The sequence below is a fragment of the Cupressus sempervirens genome, chromosome 11 (genome assembly GCF_028749045.1).
Source record: "Cupressus sempervirens isolate cs-2001-9-10 chromosome 11, ASM2874904v1, whole genome shotgun sequence".
Classification (NCBI taxonomy): Eukaryota; Viridiplantae; Streptophyta; class Pinopsida; order Cupressales; family Cupressaceae; genus Cupressus; species Cupressus sempervirens.
In genome coordinates this window covers 451,651,821-451,666,834 of record NC_143128.1, presented here as the reverse complement: position 1 = coordinate 451,666,834, position 15,014 = coordinate 451,651,821, and the positions used below count along the sequence as shown (strand labels likewise).

At 38.2% G+C, this 15,014-nt stretch overlaps 1 protein-coding gene across 4 annotated transcripts in view; it reads left to right on the top strand.

The window, feature by feature from the left end:
- Positions 1–15,014, top strand: part of LOC149530352 (Tetratricopeptide repeat (TPR)-like superfamily protein) — a 287,943-nt gene that overhangs the window by 134,865 nt on the left and 138,064 nt on the right. For all 4 annotated transcript variants that reach the window (XM_089811938.1, XM_089811941.1, XM_089811939.1 and 1 more), the window contains one exon: positions 2,327–2,407. In XM_089811938.1, the coding sequence (XP_089668064.1) occupies positions 2,327–2,407 (81 nt within the window). The remainder of the gene's footprint in view (positions 1–2,326; positions 2,408–15,014) is intronic.

Sequence of the window (15,014 nt, the reverse complement as noted above, 5' to 3'; positions counted from 1 at the left end):
CCATATTGAACAGAAAGAGAATATGGAAGCATAGAAGAGTGAGAAAGTTCCCATATTGAATAGAGAGAGAATATGGAAAGATAGAAGAAGAGTGACCATTAGAAATAGAAATAAATATGTGGAAGATAGGGAAACAAAATTAGAGAGATTTTACTCTAATACCCTCCCTTAATGGTCAATCTAACTTCAAAACGAAAAATTTGTAGGAGAATTCTCAAAAGGCATGAAAGGCAGACTCGGGCTGATCAGTGAGCTCTGAGTGTTTTGCAAAAATGGTCTGTGGTAACATTGACTGTGGCAGGACAAGTGTTAGTGCCCAAAACAAGCGCCTCAAGGTGACGGTACTCAAAGATCGTCATTATTCTCTGCTTCCAAGTGTTGTAGTTCTTTCTGTTGAATCGTTGACTGCCTTCCAAGAGAAGATTGGTAAGAGATGCAATGACATGTGTTTGATGCAGAAAACATGAATATCTGAAAAGGCACAACCTTTGAGGTAGATTGATGAAAGACACAAAAAAAATGAAAGGACACCCAGAAGAGAACACGAAAAACCCAAAAAGAATCTGAAATTAGATTTTAAATCCGCTGGCTCAAAAATTGAGGCATGACAAATGATGCACTTAGAAAAAATTTACTCCAACCTAGTTGAGATCTGTAAAAACCCATCAACAATTTGCAAAAAAGTTCTTCAAAACGATAAATGATCCAAGAGTTTTGCAGGAAACCTTAGCCATTTTTGAGAAACCCAAGAAATGGCAGATTTCATTGTAAAAGAGTGGTGGGAAATGAAACTGCTAGACAAAAGTTAGAGACAAAGAGTTTAAAACACCTTAGACGCCGCCCTTTGAAGAAGATGCACAAAAAAAAAGGCCAAAAATGACCCCTAAAAAAGGACATGATATTGCAGAAAAACAAGCTCACAAAAAAAAATGTTAAATGCAGGCCAAAAATGCCAGAGGTCAGTCTTTTCTATAGGAAGCTGGTTGAGCATGCAAGGGAAAGATAAATGATGCACAAGCTGCACAAGAAAAGCTGCCTAGAGCAAAAAAAAAATATACAAAAACCCTAGACAAATGTTAGAAGATATCCCTACAAACAAAATTTTTGAACACACCAAAGCAAACGATGTTGAAAATCTTATGTGTCTAGAAATTTCATGAAGAAATTAAAGATTTTCAAAACCTATTTCGGAAAACAACTCAGAAAATTTCAATAATGAAAATTCGAAAAAATAGCTCTGATACCATATTATTGTAAAATAATGAATGTGTTATTAAACAAAGATCATAAATAATCTATATATACATGTATATACAAGAATGTTTCTATCATGAACAAAGAGAAAAATAGAAACATTCTAAAGAGAGAAAGGGAGTTTCCATTTTGAATAGAGAGAGAATATGGAAACATACAAAAAGAGTGACCATTAGAAATAGAATTAAATCTACGGAAGAGAGAAACAAAATTCGAGAGATTTTAGTCTAATACATGTACTATTAAAACAAATGGAAACAGTTGTTGTGGCCAACAAATTTAGGCATACATATTACTAATGATCAGCCATCGCACCAACAATAGTCTTCATTTTGGTAATTCTATGAATGAAAGGGATGCCTATACAACTAATAATAGACCTGCGGCTGAAACAATATAAATCACCAGCCAGACATGCAAGGATTTAGCAAGAGTTTATTTTATTATTCCTAAAAAATATTAATTTTTGGATTAAAGTTGAATGTCTAGGACTGAAAGAAAATGGCTAGAAAAAGAAGACACCAACTAGACATGCAACACATTAAAAATAAAAAACAACCAAAATTGTTAGAATAATAATTTTGGCTGTGTAGGATTCCTGGTAAGCACATATACTTGTGCATTGCTGGTTGACAAAAGAGAGGTTGAAGAGGCAACTGTTGCAGCTCAGAGTAGCCACTATCTGAAAAGTACATTTGTAGTCCTAGTAAGGCATCAAGTGGGATCTTTCCAGAAGGGGAGAAAACTTATTAATATGCACAGCACAATTTACAATTTAGTTATTTCTGTAATGATGATAACAACATGGACAATTATTGTAGACAGCCTTTTCTAAAAATGAGCTTTAGTATCATTTTTTGGTGATACAAACATGTTTAGCTTTTTAATTACACAATCTATGGATAAAATATATTTATGTCATTGTTTTGTATGATAAATTGTCTTATGGGACATAATCTAACTCACTGAAGAGATTCACCAAAACTAAACGTAAGGGATTTATTGTTAAATTTGATTCTTGAATATAAATCTCAGTTGGAAACGCTCTGACATGCTTTTTGTTTGATTGTAGGCATGTGTGAAGAATAAATGTCCTGAAAAGGCTTTCTTGATCTTTGAAACAATGAAAAAAAATTGCTTGCAACCAAATTTGGTGAGAATTATATATTTTTGTTCATAGTTAGATTATAGTGTTTATTTTATGGCATAGATTTCTTTTGATTGCTTCTGCACATTAACTTAATTTTGTTTAGCGTGATTATGTTTTTAGACATTGTCTTGATTCCTTTCCTTTAGTGCTTACCCTTCTATTTTTATCAAAAGTTTTTATGGACAATGAAACTTAGATTAATGACGAATTGATTGTTTTATGCTCACTAGGAAGCATACCCTTTAGATAGTCCTCTCTTGACAATGCCTCTGTGGGCTATGTTTCTTTAATGATAGTTGAGTGTCACTATTGCTTTATTTTTATGATAGCTGATCCAAAATTTCCTTTCCATATTATTGATCTAATATATTGTCCTCTTGTAACAGTTGAGTTGATACTCATTTGTAGATTTCAAAAATCATATTACAGTTTGTAAACTTGTTTAAGAACTCTACCCATAAAAGTATCATTTGGGTACAAGTTGAGACAAAGTTGCTTTCTTTAGAGAGTACTTCGTATTTCATTGGAAACCTCCACAGGATTTGATCATTATATGATTTAGCTAGTTGGTAGAAGACATATCCTTATTATATTTTTGTTTTGAAAATTGAGGTATGATATTCAACTTTATTCGTTCATGGGCATGAAAACATTTTTTCTTTTTGGACGTTTCACTCTTCTACATTTGGTTAGCAAGTAGGTAGCAATGTTGGTACCCATAAGACCTTATAACTGTATTCTTTTAATATTTCTATTGGTTACATTCTCAATGTTAGTTGTCCTTTAATAAACTTTGTCATCTTCTACCCTTGAAAAGTGTAGCTTAGTAAGGTGTCATAGTGAAAGGTAGCATTTGATAGATTTGGATTATCTCACATTCTAACTCTCATTTTTTCTAAATGCCAAGCTGACCTACTATGAAAACTGATTTTTAAACTTCATTTTATTAATGTGTCCTATCATTCATGTATCATTGAGCACAATCCCATATTCTCTCAACCACATGGGACTTCATTCACATCAAGGTGAAGATTGATGCTTTAGATTATTCTATGGGCAGTGTCCCAAGTAGGAGGAACAACAATTGCTTTTGATTCTTGGAAAGTAAATGATTGAGAAAGGAACTATCCAACCCACAAAAGTTGATGACATGGTTCACTATTTGAAGGTTTAGAGGCACTACCTTCTTGAGGTGTGTAAAGTCCGCTTTTGGAACATTAGAAATATTGAAGTCTTATTATATGTAATGTTAAAATTGACTAGGAGAGCGTAGACTCAAACTTAAAAGGTCAATTTAATGTTATAAAAAAGGCAAAAGGTCAAGGAGGAATAAGACGAAATGCCAGAGGGAAGTTGAAGAGTCACAAGGGAATAGGACGAAAGCTAGCGGGGAGTCGAAGAGTCTTAGTTTGTGTATTAAAAAGGGAAAGAGACTCATTCTTGGGCATGCTTGGATTTATTATTTCAGATTTCAGTTTTGCAAGAGTATTTGGAAAGCTTCAGCTTTTAGGTAGTATGAGGACATAGCCCTTCGCGCCACCAGACAATGGACACAAACCCATTGTCTAGGAGACATCAATTCAGGTGTTTCATATGCGCTTATAGATTCTTATTCTAGTTTTCCAATCTGACTGTTAAATTGTATTTAACATTGGATTTGTTAGTGCTGGTTATTGAATTGTTGTTGTATAATGCAATAACATATTCTAAAGAGTTATAGAGTTTGCTGGTTTTATATTACTGGTTTGTAACGCATGGTTATATGCTCGAATCTTGAATGTAATTTTGGAAAGAACGGGTTATTATCTTGTGGAGAATCTTTTAGTTTTACTATTGCATCGTATTACATTTGCCTATATTTGAGTTTCGAATATTATATTAAAAAAGAAGCTAGTTAAATATCTGTTGGGAATTCTATTGTTTTCGTAATACATTTGCAATGTTCAGTCCGAAATGTACTGCTAAAAACAAAATAGAGCAAATATCGGGTTTGAGTTATTTCAGTGGTATCAGAGTTGGTTTCTCCTGCCATCCCGTGGGATTATTCAAAAATATTTGTAGAAGGATTTTATTAGAGTTCTTCCTTAGAGCTGAGAATTATTTATTTATGAGAGGATTTTTATTGGAACTTTTACTAAAGAGACATAGTCTAGACCGGGTTTTGGGAATTTCTATTGCTTGCATTGCAGATGTTAAAGGCTTGAGAGTCTGCACATGAATAGAGTTTTTCTAGATTAATTTAATGAAAAGAGTTTCCATGGTAAGGTAAATAATTTGTGACAGTAAGCTTTGAGACGATTTATCTTTGCTGAAACACATAGATACAAATTTTAGAGGATATTTTCTTGGTGAGGATGGATTTGACCTTGTCAAATTGGATCTTTTGAAACAAATTAAGGTCCAGCAGCGAAGCTTAAGGGAATATCTCAAAACATATACAAGAGCCAAGTACTTGGATGAGGCAAAACCATGGAGGGAGAAATGTGATATAACATTCTCATGTGCAACACAAAATGAGTTCAATCATGTTGATGCGTTGAATTTGGTCAATTCTAGGTGCTGAATTTTAATAGAATATGCCCTACACGGTTGAAGCTATGTATGTTCTCAGGAAATAAAAAGTTCTTGTAGGACCAACAAAGGCTGCTACGGTTGGTTGAGTGAGAATTGCAGAACTTGGACGGAAAGGCTAGGACCAATAATCTCATCATGCGCTACACTATTCACCAGATTCTCTAGAGTCAGTTTTCATATGGGTGACTAAGTATGCAGTGTTTGGAACAAGGGCTGTGTGACTTGACAAGTCTTAAGGAAACCGGAACCAGTATAGTTGACCATCCATATTGGCATCCTCTTGTTGGTGAAAGCGGGAAATAGAAATGACATCCCCAACAAGGGTCTCCGTCGACGTGCACAAACACTCATTTATCGAAGATTCATTTCAAAATGCTAGGCTAAAATAGTCAGGTAGGTTTGTGTTATTAATGGAGGGGATATTGTGCAGCCGAAGTTTTGTTTCATAGGCATGAGAACATTACGATGGAATACACATCCAAACTACTATTGGATTATCAAGCGCATAGTCGATTTCCTATTGTGGTCTCTATAACTATTAAAGGAGATCAACAAAGTAGAATTCTAGAAACAACGTCTAAGGAGTCTTTTTTTCGACATTGAGTAATCTAAAATACGTGGCAGTATAAGCAAAAAAATTATTAACTGTAGACTTGTGTTCAAAGTAACGTATGGGTTCTTGGCAAAGACATTACCCACCAGGTTCAGTTCGAACCAAGGAGATGGGTGTCAGTCATACTTCAACGCACAACCTGTGGAGGTAACAAAATTGTAGCTTTGCAGTTCACGGGTGAACAGAAAGTAACTAGCCGGTTCTCCAAATTTTCCCCACGAGGCACACCCTACAGAGGACACCGAAATTGCAATGATATTCAATTTAATAATTAGTGCTACAATTATCGGAAGTTGAAGACATTATTCATCTTTGCATTAGTGACAAGTTTGGAGTTGGTTATTCTTTCCGAAGGTTATTATTTTATTAACTGGGAATTTTTAAAGGATTTTATGATGAAAGCAACAAAATTGGAAGAGTTTGGTAATTGCATGAAGTTGAAACCAAACAGATATATATGTTATGTGTCTCATTCGTTTGAGGTAGTATGGTGGATGAAAATTGCTTATATCCTTGGCTGAAGAAGTATGGCTAAGAAAATGAAATGAGTTGTATGTATTGAAGATCATTTCTGGTTTGTTTTGAGATTCTAAACTTTGAAAAGTAAAGAAGACTTGCGAGTGAAATATTGCCAAGTTTGAATTGAAGCGATATGCTTCAACAACAAATAAATTTCAGCAAGTCAAAATTTGGAGATCTATAGTAGAGAGCAAAGGTACTTGTTTGAAGTTCAATCTGAAACACTAATGAGGCTTGAATTTGTGCTTTTGAAACAGTAGCAAGGTCTATTTTGTGTAGAATTCAAAATATATTGTTGCCAAGAATAGGAAACTCAACTTGCAATTGTAGATTTAGAATCTTTGTCGACTGAGCTTCAGTATAGGTGGGTAGGATTTGTCTAAGGAGTTATTTGGTAATCAGCTTGCAAATTGTATGAGCTGAGTAGGGTTATTTAACTGATTATTCTTTTCAAAATTCAGGACAAGATTCTATCTTGGTGGAGACAAAGCAAATTGTCACCAAAAAGGAGGATGTTAAAGGAAAGAGGTTTAACAGTCATGGAAAAATTGAATTAAACAAAGATAATGTGGATAATAGGATTGTAGCTACTCACAAAGATAATGTGGATAAAAGGATTGTGGCTACTCACTCTGAGCATTTGGATAAAGGTAACAAGTCTATAAGGATGTCAAATGGACAAGATATTAAAAGGGAAAGCTTATATAATGAACAAGGTCAGAGTGAGCTTGGAATAAATGTAATGTTCCCGTTATAAAATAAATAATAAATCAAACTTTTGTAATGGGCCGATTGATTTAATGTATCTCGGACCCATTTTTTATTTTTTGTTTCTATAGTTTGTGTCACCGTCAGCTATCTTTGTACACCCTCGAAAAGTTTCTTGACGGGTATTTAAGCACGGCTTGTAGGTAGTCTGTAGGCATGCTTTGGATTATTTTTCTTTGTACTACGAATTCCTCTTGGAGTTCTCTATAATTCGCCATTTTGGAAGTGAAAGATCTTCCCTATTTGGCTCGTGCGGTTTCGGTGGGATTCAACCCTCACCCTATTCCATTGTTGCATGCATTATTTCGCTTGGATCTAGCAAATCGGAGCATTATCTTTCGACAATCATTATTCGCATTCGAGTCTCTATTGTTGTGTGGATTTCATCAACATTTTATGTGTTTGTGTATGAGCAAGATTGTGTTTCGGTCCCAGATACCAAATTGTGTATTCCTCATCCGTACGGTCCTCATCCATCCATCCATGCTATTCATCACATCACTATATGGCTTGAGATTTTTGATTACAACGTATGGTCACATTCTCCATTTGCATCCTCTGTACGGCCCTGCTGAAATCATCGTATGGTTTGTTCAAGTCACCGTACGACCTTCTATAAGTCATCGTATGGCCTTCCATAAACACAGTACGACCTTCTAAATACACTCTATAGTCCTCTATAACATCCGTACAGACTGTCTTGTCTAGTGTACGGCCAGATATCTCCATAACAGTCGGGTTGATTGTTGTATGACTTCCTGTGACTCGTTACATACTTTCCTGAGCTCCGTACGACCTCTGCAACTCATCCTCCACCGTACAACTACTTCAAACAGCTGCCCTCACTGTACGAACCTCATTCAAGAACATATTCGTAGCCATTTTTTTGTAAAAACAAATTTGCTAATTATTCCATTGCCAGCCTGGGACATTATAGTGGTATCAGAGCGCTTCGATCTTGCTAGCCTATGGACAGTGAATGAGAGTTTATAGCTGGAAGAGGACACATTCCGTTGATCGAATGGCTGCCGAACCAGAATCGACCACTGCCGAACTTGTGGCACTACTGAGGGAACTTGCCAGGAATCAGGCACAGATCACTGATACGTAGTGACTCATGGAAGAAACTTCCAGAAGTTGGCAGACAACAAAATATTCGGAGAACAAAATGGTCACAGCGCAGACTCGGTGTTAGGTAAATCAAACCTTCAGCCAGCCTGCTCTCGACCTTCCATGCCGACTTTTTCACCACGAATGGAGGCACAACACAGAGGGAGACAACCAACCTTTGAAGAGATGTAGGAACAACTGAGAGAAGACTGGAAGAATGCAAACCTTGAAGAAGATATATCCTACAAAGATTACGTGGATCTGAGAATGAGATATTCAGGAGGCGGAAACAAAGGATATTTTAAGGATGATCTTAGAAGAAAGTTGAGTGAGGTAAATCTCTCTCCATTTGACGGATCCGGTACCATATCTGCACAAGCATGGGTAATGAAAGCCAATACCTACTTCCAGCTGAATCCTATGCCAGAAGAAGCAATCAAATTTGTCGCACTGCACTTGGAGAGAGTTGCGCATGAATGCTGGCACCATGGCACCATCACATTAGGGCATGATCAAATAAACACTTATGCGGAATTCATGGAGAGATTGATAGAACGATTTGATGGGAGACAAACTGGATCAGTCAATTAGTTCATTGTAGAATTTTAGAAACTCTGATTTGGTCACGGACATTTCCGAAAGAAGATGGGTAGTGCTCTTAATGGATGGACTGACAGAACCTCTGAAAGGTTGGGTAAAGGGGTTCAATCTTGCCATCCTATCTGAAGCAATCAATAAAGCACAGAGTATGGCATCGTCATTGGCATCATCCTCTCAAAGTTACTCACATCCTAAACCGCTGACGTTTCCGAAGGACAAACCTCCGCCCATGAAGCCGACGTTGGATGAAGCTACCAGACAAGAACTCCGAAGGAAGAAATTGTGTTTGAATTGCAAGGAACCTTGGGAGCCTAGCCATCGATGCCTTGGAAAAGGGAAGATCCATTACATTGAGGTTGTGTCCAATGATGAGGACGAACAGGAAGAAATGCCGGTCGAAGATAATCAACCCCACAATGACACCAACATCAGTTCAAACCGTATGGAGAGAATTGCTGCTTTGGTACAATGCGGAGGAACCATTGCCTTGGCCGGTAGCCCGAGGTGCACAATTTTCCATGTACAGGGTACCCTTCAAGGACAATGGGTAATGGTAATGTTGGATAGTGGAGCTACTCTAAATTTCATAAAGTCATCCTTGGTAAAATGAAGAAGTCTACCTACAGAGGCGCACGCAGGCTTCTAGGTCAAGGTCGCTAGAGGGACTTTCCTGCCCTGCATGCACCTTGTTCCTCAACTGAGTATCGCAATGGTAAATCACACGGTGACTGAGGACTTCTTCATAGTGGACTTGGCTGACATGGAAGTTATTCTTGGCATACAGTGGATGGAGACCCTTGATGAATACACTCAGAGTTTCAAATGGATCGACTTCACTTTTGTTGTTGACGAAAAGGAGGTTGTCCTTCGAGGAATGGAAAATGAAGGTTCGAAGAAAGTTTTTGTGCATCGGATGGGGGCAATTTTTTGGCACGATGACGTTGCGTGGGCTGCACATTGTTTTATCTCGGTGAAACCTATAAAGGGGCATCAAACGCCTCCACAAGATGATGAACTTTAGGATATTTTAAGTAGACATGATAAAGTTTTCATGGATATTCCTCCTGGCATACCACCTAATTGAGGGTTTGAACACACTATCGAGTTGGAATCAGGAGCAAAGTCGGTCATAACCACACCATACCACCACCCCAAGAAATTCAAAGATGAGATTGAAAGGACGATTCAGGAATTGCTAGAGAAAGGATGGATCCATCCCAGTTCTAGCCCATTCGCATCATTTGTGGTAATGGTCAAAAAGGACGGGACGATGTGCATGTGTGTAGACTACCGCACGTTGAACCAAAAAAAAAGAATAGATATCCCATTCCAAGGATAGATGAGCTATTGGATGAATTGCATGGCATGGTCTATTTTCCAAAAATAGATTTCCGTTTCGGATACCATCAGATCCGCATGAGGGAAGATGTGGAGAAGATGACTTTCTGTTGTCACTACGGACATTATGAGTTTTTGGTCATGCCGTTCGGATTGACCAATGCACCTGCTACATTTCAGTCATGCATGAACCACATCTTCAACAAGCAATTGCATAAGTATTTATTGGTATTCTTTGATGATCTTCTTATTTATAGCAGGACATGGGAGGAGCACTTGAAGCATTTGAATGAAGTTCTAAGTATCATGGAGGAATAGTCCTTGTTTGCCAAGCAGTCCAAATGTGAATTTGGTATGGCAGAAATATTGTACTTGGGGAATGTTGTCAGTAAATACGTAGTTCAAGTGCATCAGAAGAAGATTCAGGCTATCCATAACTGGCCTCCCCCAAAATAACTCACGGATTTGCAAGGATTTTTCGGATTGTGTAGTTACTACAGGAGCTTCGTTAAAGGATTCTCTTAGCTTAGCGCACCTTTAACGGATCTAACAAAGGGGTCTTTCCAATAGAATGAAAAGGCACAACTCACCTTTGACAAGCTGAAGGAGGCCATGAGCACTTGTTCCGTACTTGCAGTACTTGATTTCACTCGACTGTTCATTTTGGAATGTGATGCGTCCGGGGAAGGCATTGGAGGGGTATTGATGCAAGATAGACACCCCATCGCTTATGAGAGCAGGAAGCTTACGCTAGCAAAACGCCTATATTCCATCTACGACAAAGAAATGTTGGCCATCGTTCATGCATTAACCAAGTTCCGGCAATATTTGGTGGGTGCCAAGTTTGTTGTTCGTATGGATCACAATAGGTTGAGATATTTTCTGGAGCAACAGGACTTGAACGAATGACAACAAAAATGGGTAAGCAAGGTTCAAGCTTTTGATTTTGACATTGAATATGTGAAAGAGAAAAACAATGTGGTTGCAGATGCCTTGTCCCGGAAACCCACCATCTGCTCACTAGACCAGATTTTAGCTGACTGGAAGGCACATCTGTTAGTAGAATATTCCAAAAATACATTTGCCTATGAAATAATGGATGGCCACACACATGATGATCGGTATAGAGTGGTAGATGACATCATCTACTATAAAAACTGGATATATTTGGTGCCAGAATCCAAACTAAAGCAGAAAATCTTGAAGGAAGTACAAGACTCACCCCTAGCTGGACACTCGGGTTTCCTCAAAACTTACAGAAGTCTTCGGGAGAGGTTTTCATGGAAAGGACTTAAAGGGGACGTGTTGCAGTATGTAAGAGAGTGTACGATCTGCTAGGAGAACAAGTTCGAACATACTGTACATGTTGGGTTGCTACAACCTTTGCCAATTCCTGAATGTAAGTGGGAAAGTATATCGATGGATTTCATAACAGGACTTCCCAAGGTAAATGGAAAGGATTGTATTTTTGTGGTGGTTGACAATTAACAAAGTATGCACATTTCTTCGCCATCCCCTCCGACCTTCAGGCTGCACAAGTTGCCGATCTGTTCTTTAGAGAAGTCTTTCGTCTACATGGGTTACCTGAAACATCGTTAGTGAGCGGGATGGGCGATTCATTAGTATATTCTAGACAGAACTATTTCGGATGGCAGGAATAGAACTATTGCCAAGTACAAGTTACAACTCGCAAACAGACGGACAAACAATGATTGTGAACAAATGGCTTGAAGGCTACCTTCAGAACTATGTTTCGGCACAACAGTGAGCGTGGGTAAAATGGATCCATTTGGGAGAATATTGCTACAATGCCACGTACCACATGTCCATCGGAATGACACCCTTCAAGGCTTTGTACAGGTACGAATCCCTTTCCTTCATCGACATAGTTTTGGGCGACAGTTGCGCACCAAGGGCGAGGGAATGGCTTCAGGAGGGACAAGATATTCTGAGATGCTTGAAGGAAAATCTACAGAGGGCACAAAATCAACAGAAGATGTATGTTGACAGACATAGAGTGGAGAGAAGTTTTGAAGTGGGGGATTTGGTCTATCTATGGCTCTAGCCATATCGACAATCCTCACTCAAAAAAAGGGAAAAGAGAAACTAAAATCTCGATTCTATGGCCTCTATTGTATAACTTGTCGCATTGGTGAAGTTGCCTATGAGCTAAAACTTCCGAAGCGTAGCCGTATTCATAATGTCTTCCATGTCTCTTGTCTGAAGAAAGCCGTAGGGCAAAATGTCACAGTTGCTAACAACCTTCTGCCACTGAATGAAGAAAGAAAGCTCATTTTGGAACCTGCTGAGATCCTCGAACTACGTGAGAGGGCCCTACGGAATTGCACTGTAAAGGAATACTTGGTACGTTGGTCACACTTGCCGTTGGACGATGCGACGTGGGAGGGTGAGCACATTCTTCAACACCCGGTGTTGCATTTGCTTGAGGACAAGCAAAATTTGGGATGAGAGGACTGTACTGTTCCCGTCATAAAATAAATAATAAATCAAAATTTTGTAATGGGCTGATTGATTTAATGTATCTCAGACCCATTTTTTATTTTTTATTTCCGTAGTTTGTGTTGCCGTCGGCTATCTTTGTACACCCTCGGAAAGTTTCCAGGCTAGTGTTTAAGCATGGCTTGTAGGTAGTCTGTAGGCATGCTTTGTATTATTTTTCTCTATACTGCGAATTCTTGTTGGAGTTCTCTGTAATTCGCCATTTCGGAAGTGAAAGATCTTGACTATTTGGCTCATGCGGTTTTGGTGGGATTCAACCCTCACCCTATTCTGTTGTTGCATGTATTACTTCACTCGGATCTGGCAAATCGGAGCATTATCTTTCGACAATCATTATTCGCATTCGAGTTTCTATTGTTGTGTGGATTTCATCAACATTTTTTGTGTTTGTGTATGAGAAAGATTGTGTTTCGGTCCTAGATACCTAACTGTGTATTCCTCATCCTTACGGCCCTCATCCATCAATCCGTGCTATTCATCACATCACTGTATGGCTTGAGGTTTTTGATTACAACGTATGGTCACACATTCTCCATTTGCATCCTCCGTACGGCCATGCTGAAATCACCGTATGGTCTGTTCAAGTCATCGTACGACCTTCCATAAACACAGTATGACCTTCTAAATACACCATACAGTCCTCTATAACATCCGTATGGATTGTCTTGTCTAGTGTACGGCCAGATATCTTCATAACAGCCAGGTTAACTGTCGTACGGCTTCTTGTGACTCCGTACATACTTTCTTGAGCTCCATACGACCTCTGCAACTCATCCTCTCTACCGTATGGCTACTTCAAACAGCTGCCCTCACTGTATGGACCTCATTCAAGAACATATTCGCAGCCATTTTTTTGTAAAAAAAAATCTGCTAATCACTCCATTGCTAACCTGGGACATTACAATAAATGAAGCACAATATGAGGAAAATTGAGAAAAAGAAATAGGTCTAAATGAGATGGCTATGAAGGCAGCTTAATCAATGCAGAAAATGGCAATAATACTGTAGAAGATACTGCAGGAAATTGTCTTTAATTGGAGGAAGAAATGGGCACTCTCCACAGATACAGAACTCAAAGCAGTCTTCCATGGAGAAGGATTAGTATCCCTATCATGTGCGTGGGATGCAGAAGGATCATCGTCAAGATTATAATGAAGAAAACATCCTCAAAACTTTAACGGGTTAATATAATTTGGAAGTTGGTAATAACAACTTTTTTGTGGCTCAAAACAACATGTCTTTAAAAAAATCAGATGATGGAAATCACGAAGAGAGGCTGAAAAACAATTTTGACAAAGATCTAGAGTTCAAACCAACTAGGCATGCTAGCCCAAGCAAGTCCCAAAAAACTAATCTTATGCAGACTTCATCTGATTGCTATGGGGAAAAGCAAGAATTTTACAATTACTCCAAGAGACATGTAAATACAAGAAGTTTGTTGCCAAGAAGTAATACTAATGTAAAGAAGGTTGGAGGTGGTGAACATAGATGGTGTAGTCTGAAACACGAAGACACAAAAAGAGATATAGAAAGAGCTGAATACTTTGGACTGTTAGTGCCACAATCAGAGTATCAAAAACTTCCTACCCAAGTTCAGGATGACTTACCGTTTAGTGATTATATGGATTTTCACCTAGAGTAGCAAAAGAAGATTGATATGGCGAAAAGAAAGTATTTGGAATTGGTTCAGGATCTCTTCGCAAAAGACCAAGGCAAAAATGTGTATGAGGAATTTCCAGCAGAACAAAATCATCAAATAGAGGTTCTTGTTAAAGAGGAGCAGTCAACGACCATTGAGTTACAACCTTCTAGCAATCATGTAGAGGATGTTACTTAGGGTGCAAGTTTCTATGTTGGTGAATGGGAGGGTAACCTCAACGAGCAAGTTGATAAAGTCGGTTGTACACAAGGTAATAGCATGATAAGGACTTTGTATGATGAATCATTATATACAAATGATAACCATGGAATGCATACCTTAAAGAACCAGTTGAAGGTTAATGAAGATAGAGTTGTGGCATCTTTGGTACATTATGACAGCACTCACAAGATGGTTGATGATCTTTACAGGAAGGCACAAAGGGAAGATAAAGGAGATTGGCCTATTGCTGATCTGCAGGTGGTCAAGACAGCCCTTGAATCTATGAAATCAGAATGTTTGTATTTGCTTTTCGACAGGGATAACATTCTTAAGGTTGTTGAAATACATGTTGATCAGCTGAATAAAGAAAGGAATGAGATTAAGGAGCTCAATAGAGAGCTTAAGGAAACACAAGAGGCATTAAATGATGCTCGGATTTCCCTTCAGGAAGCAAAAAATTAGATTAGGATCACGAAACACTCTCAGGAACAAGAGGATAAAGAGAGGCAGGAATTTTTCCTAGAGGTAATTGATTAACTTGATAGCATTTAGTAGACGTATGCTTTTGATAGTTGCCCCAAGCGATCAAGTTCCAAAACTTTAGAACACATTCAACTTATAGACAACCCTCTGTTTGAGGTAGATGCTGTTTGGATTTCCAATAATGCACATTTTAAGGTAGAGGAGAGAGTTCCTCTTGGATTCCA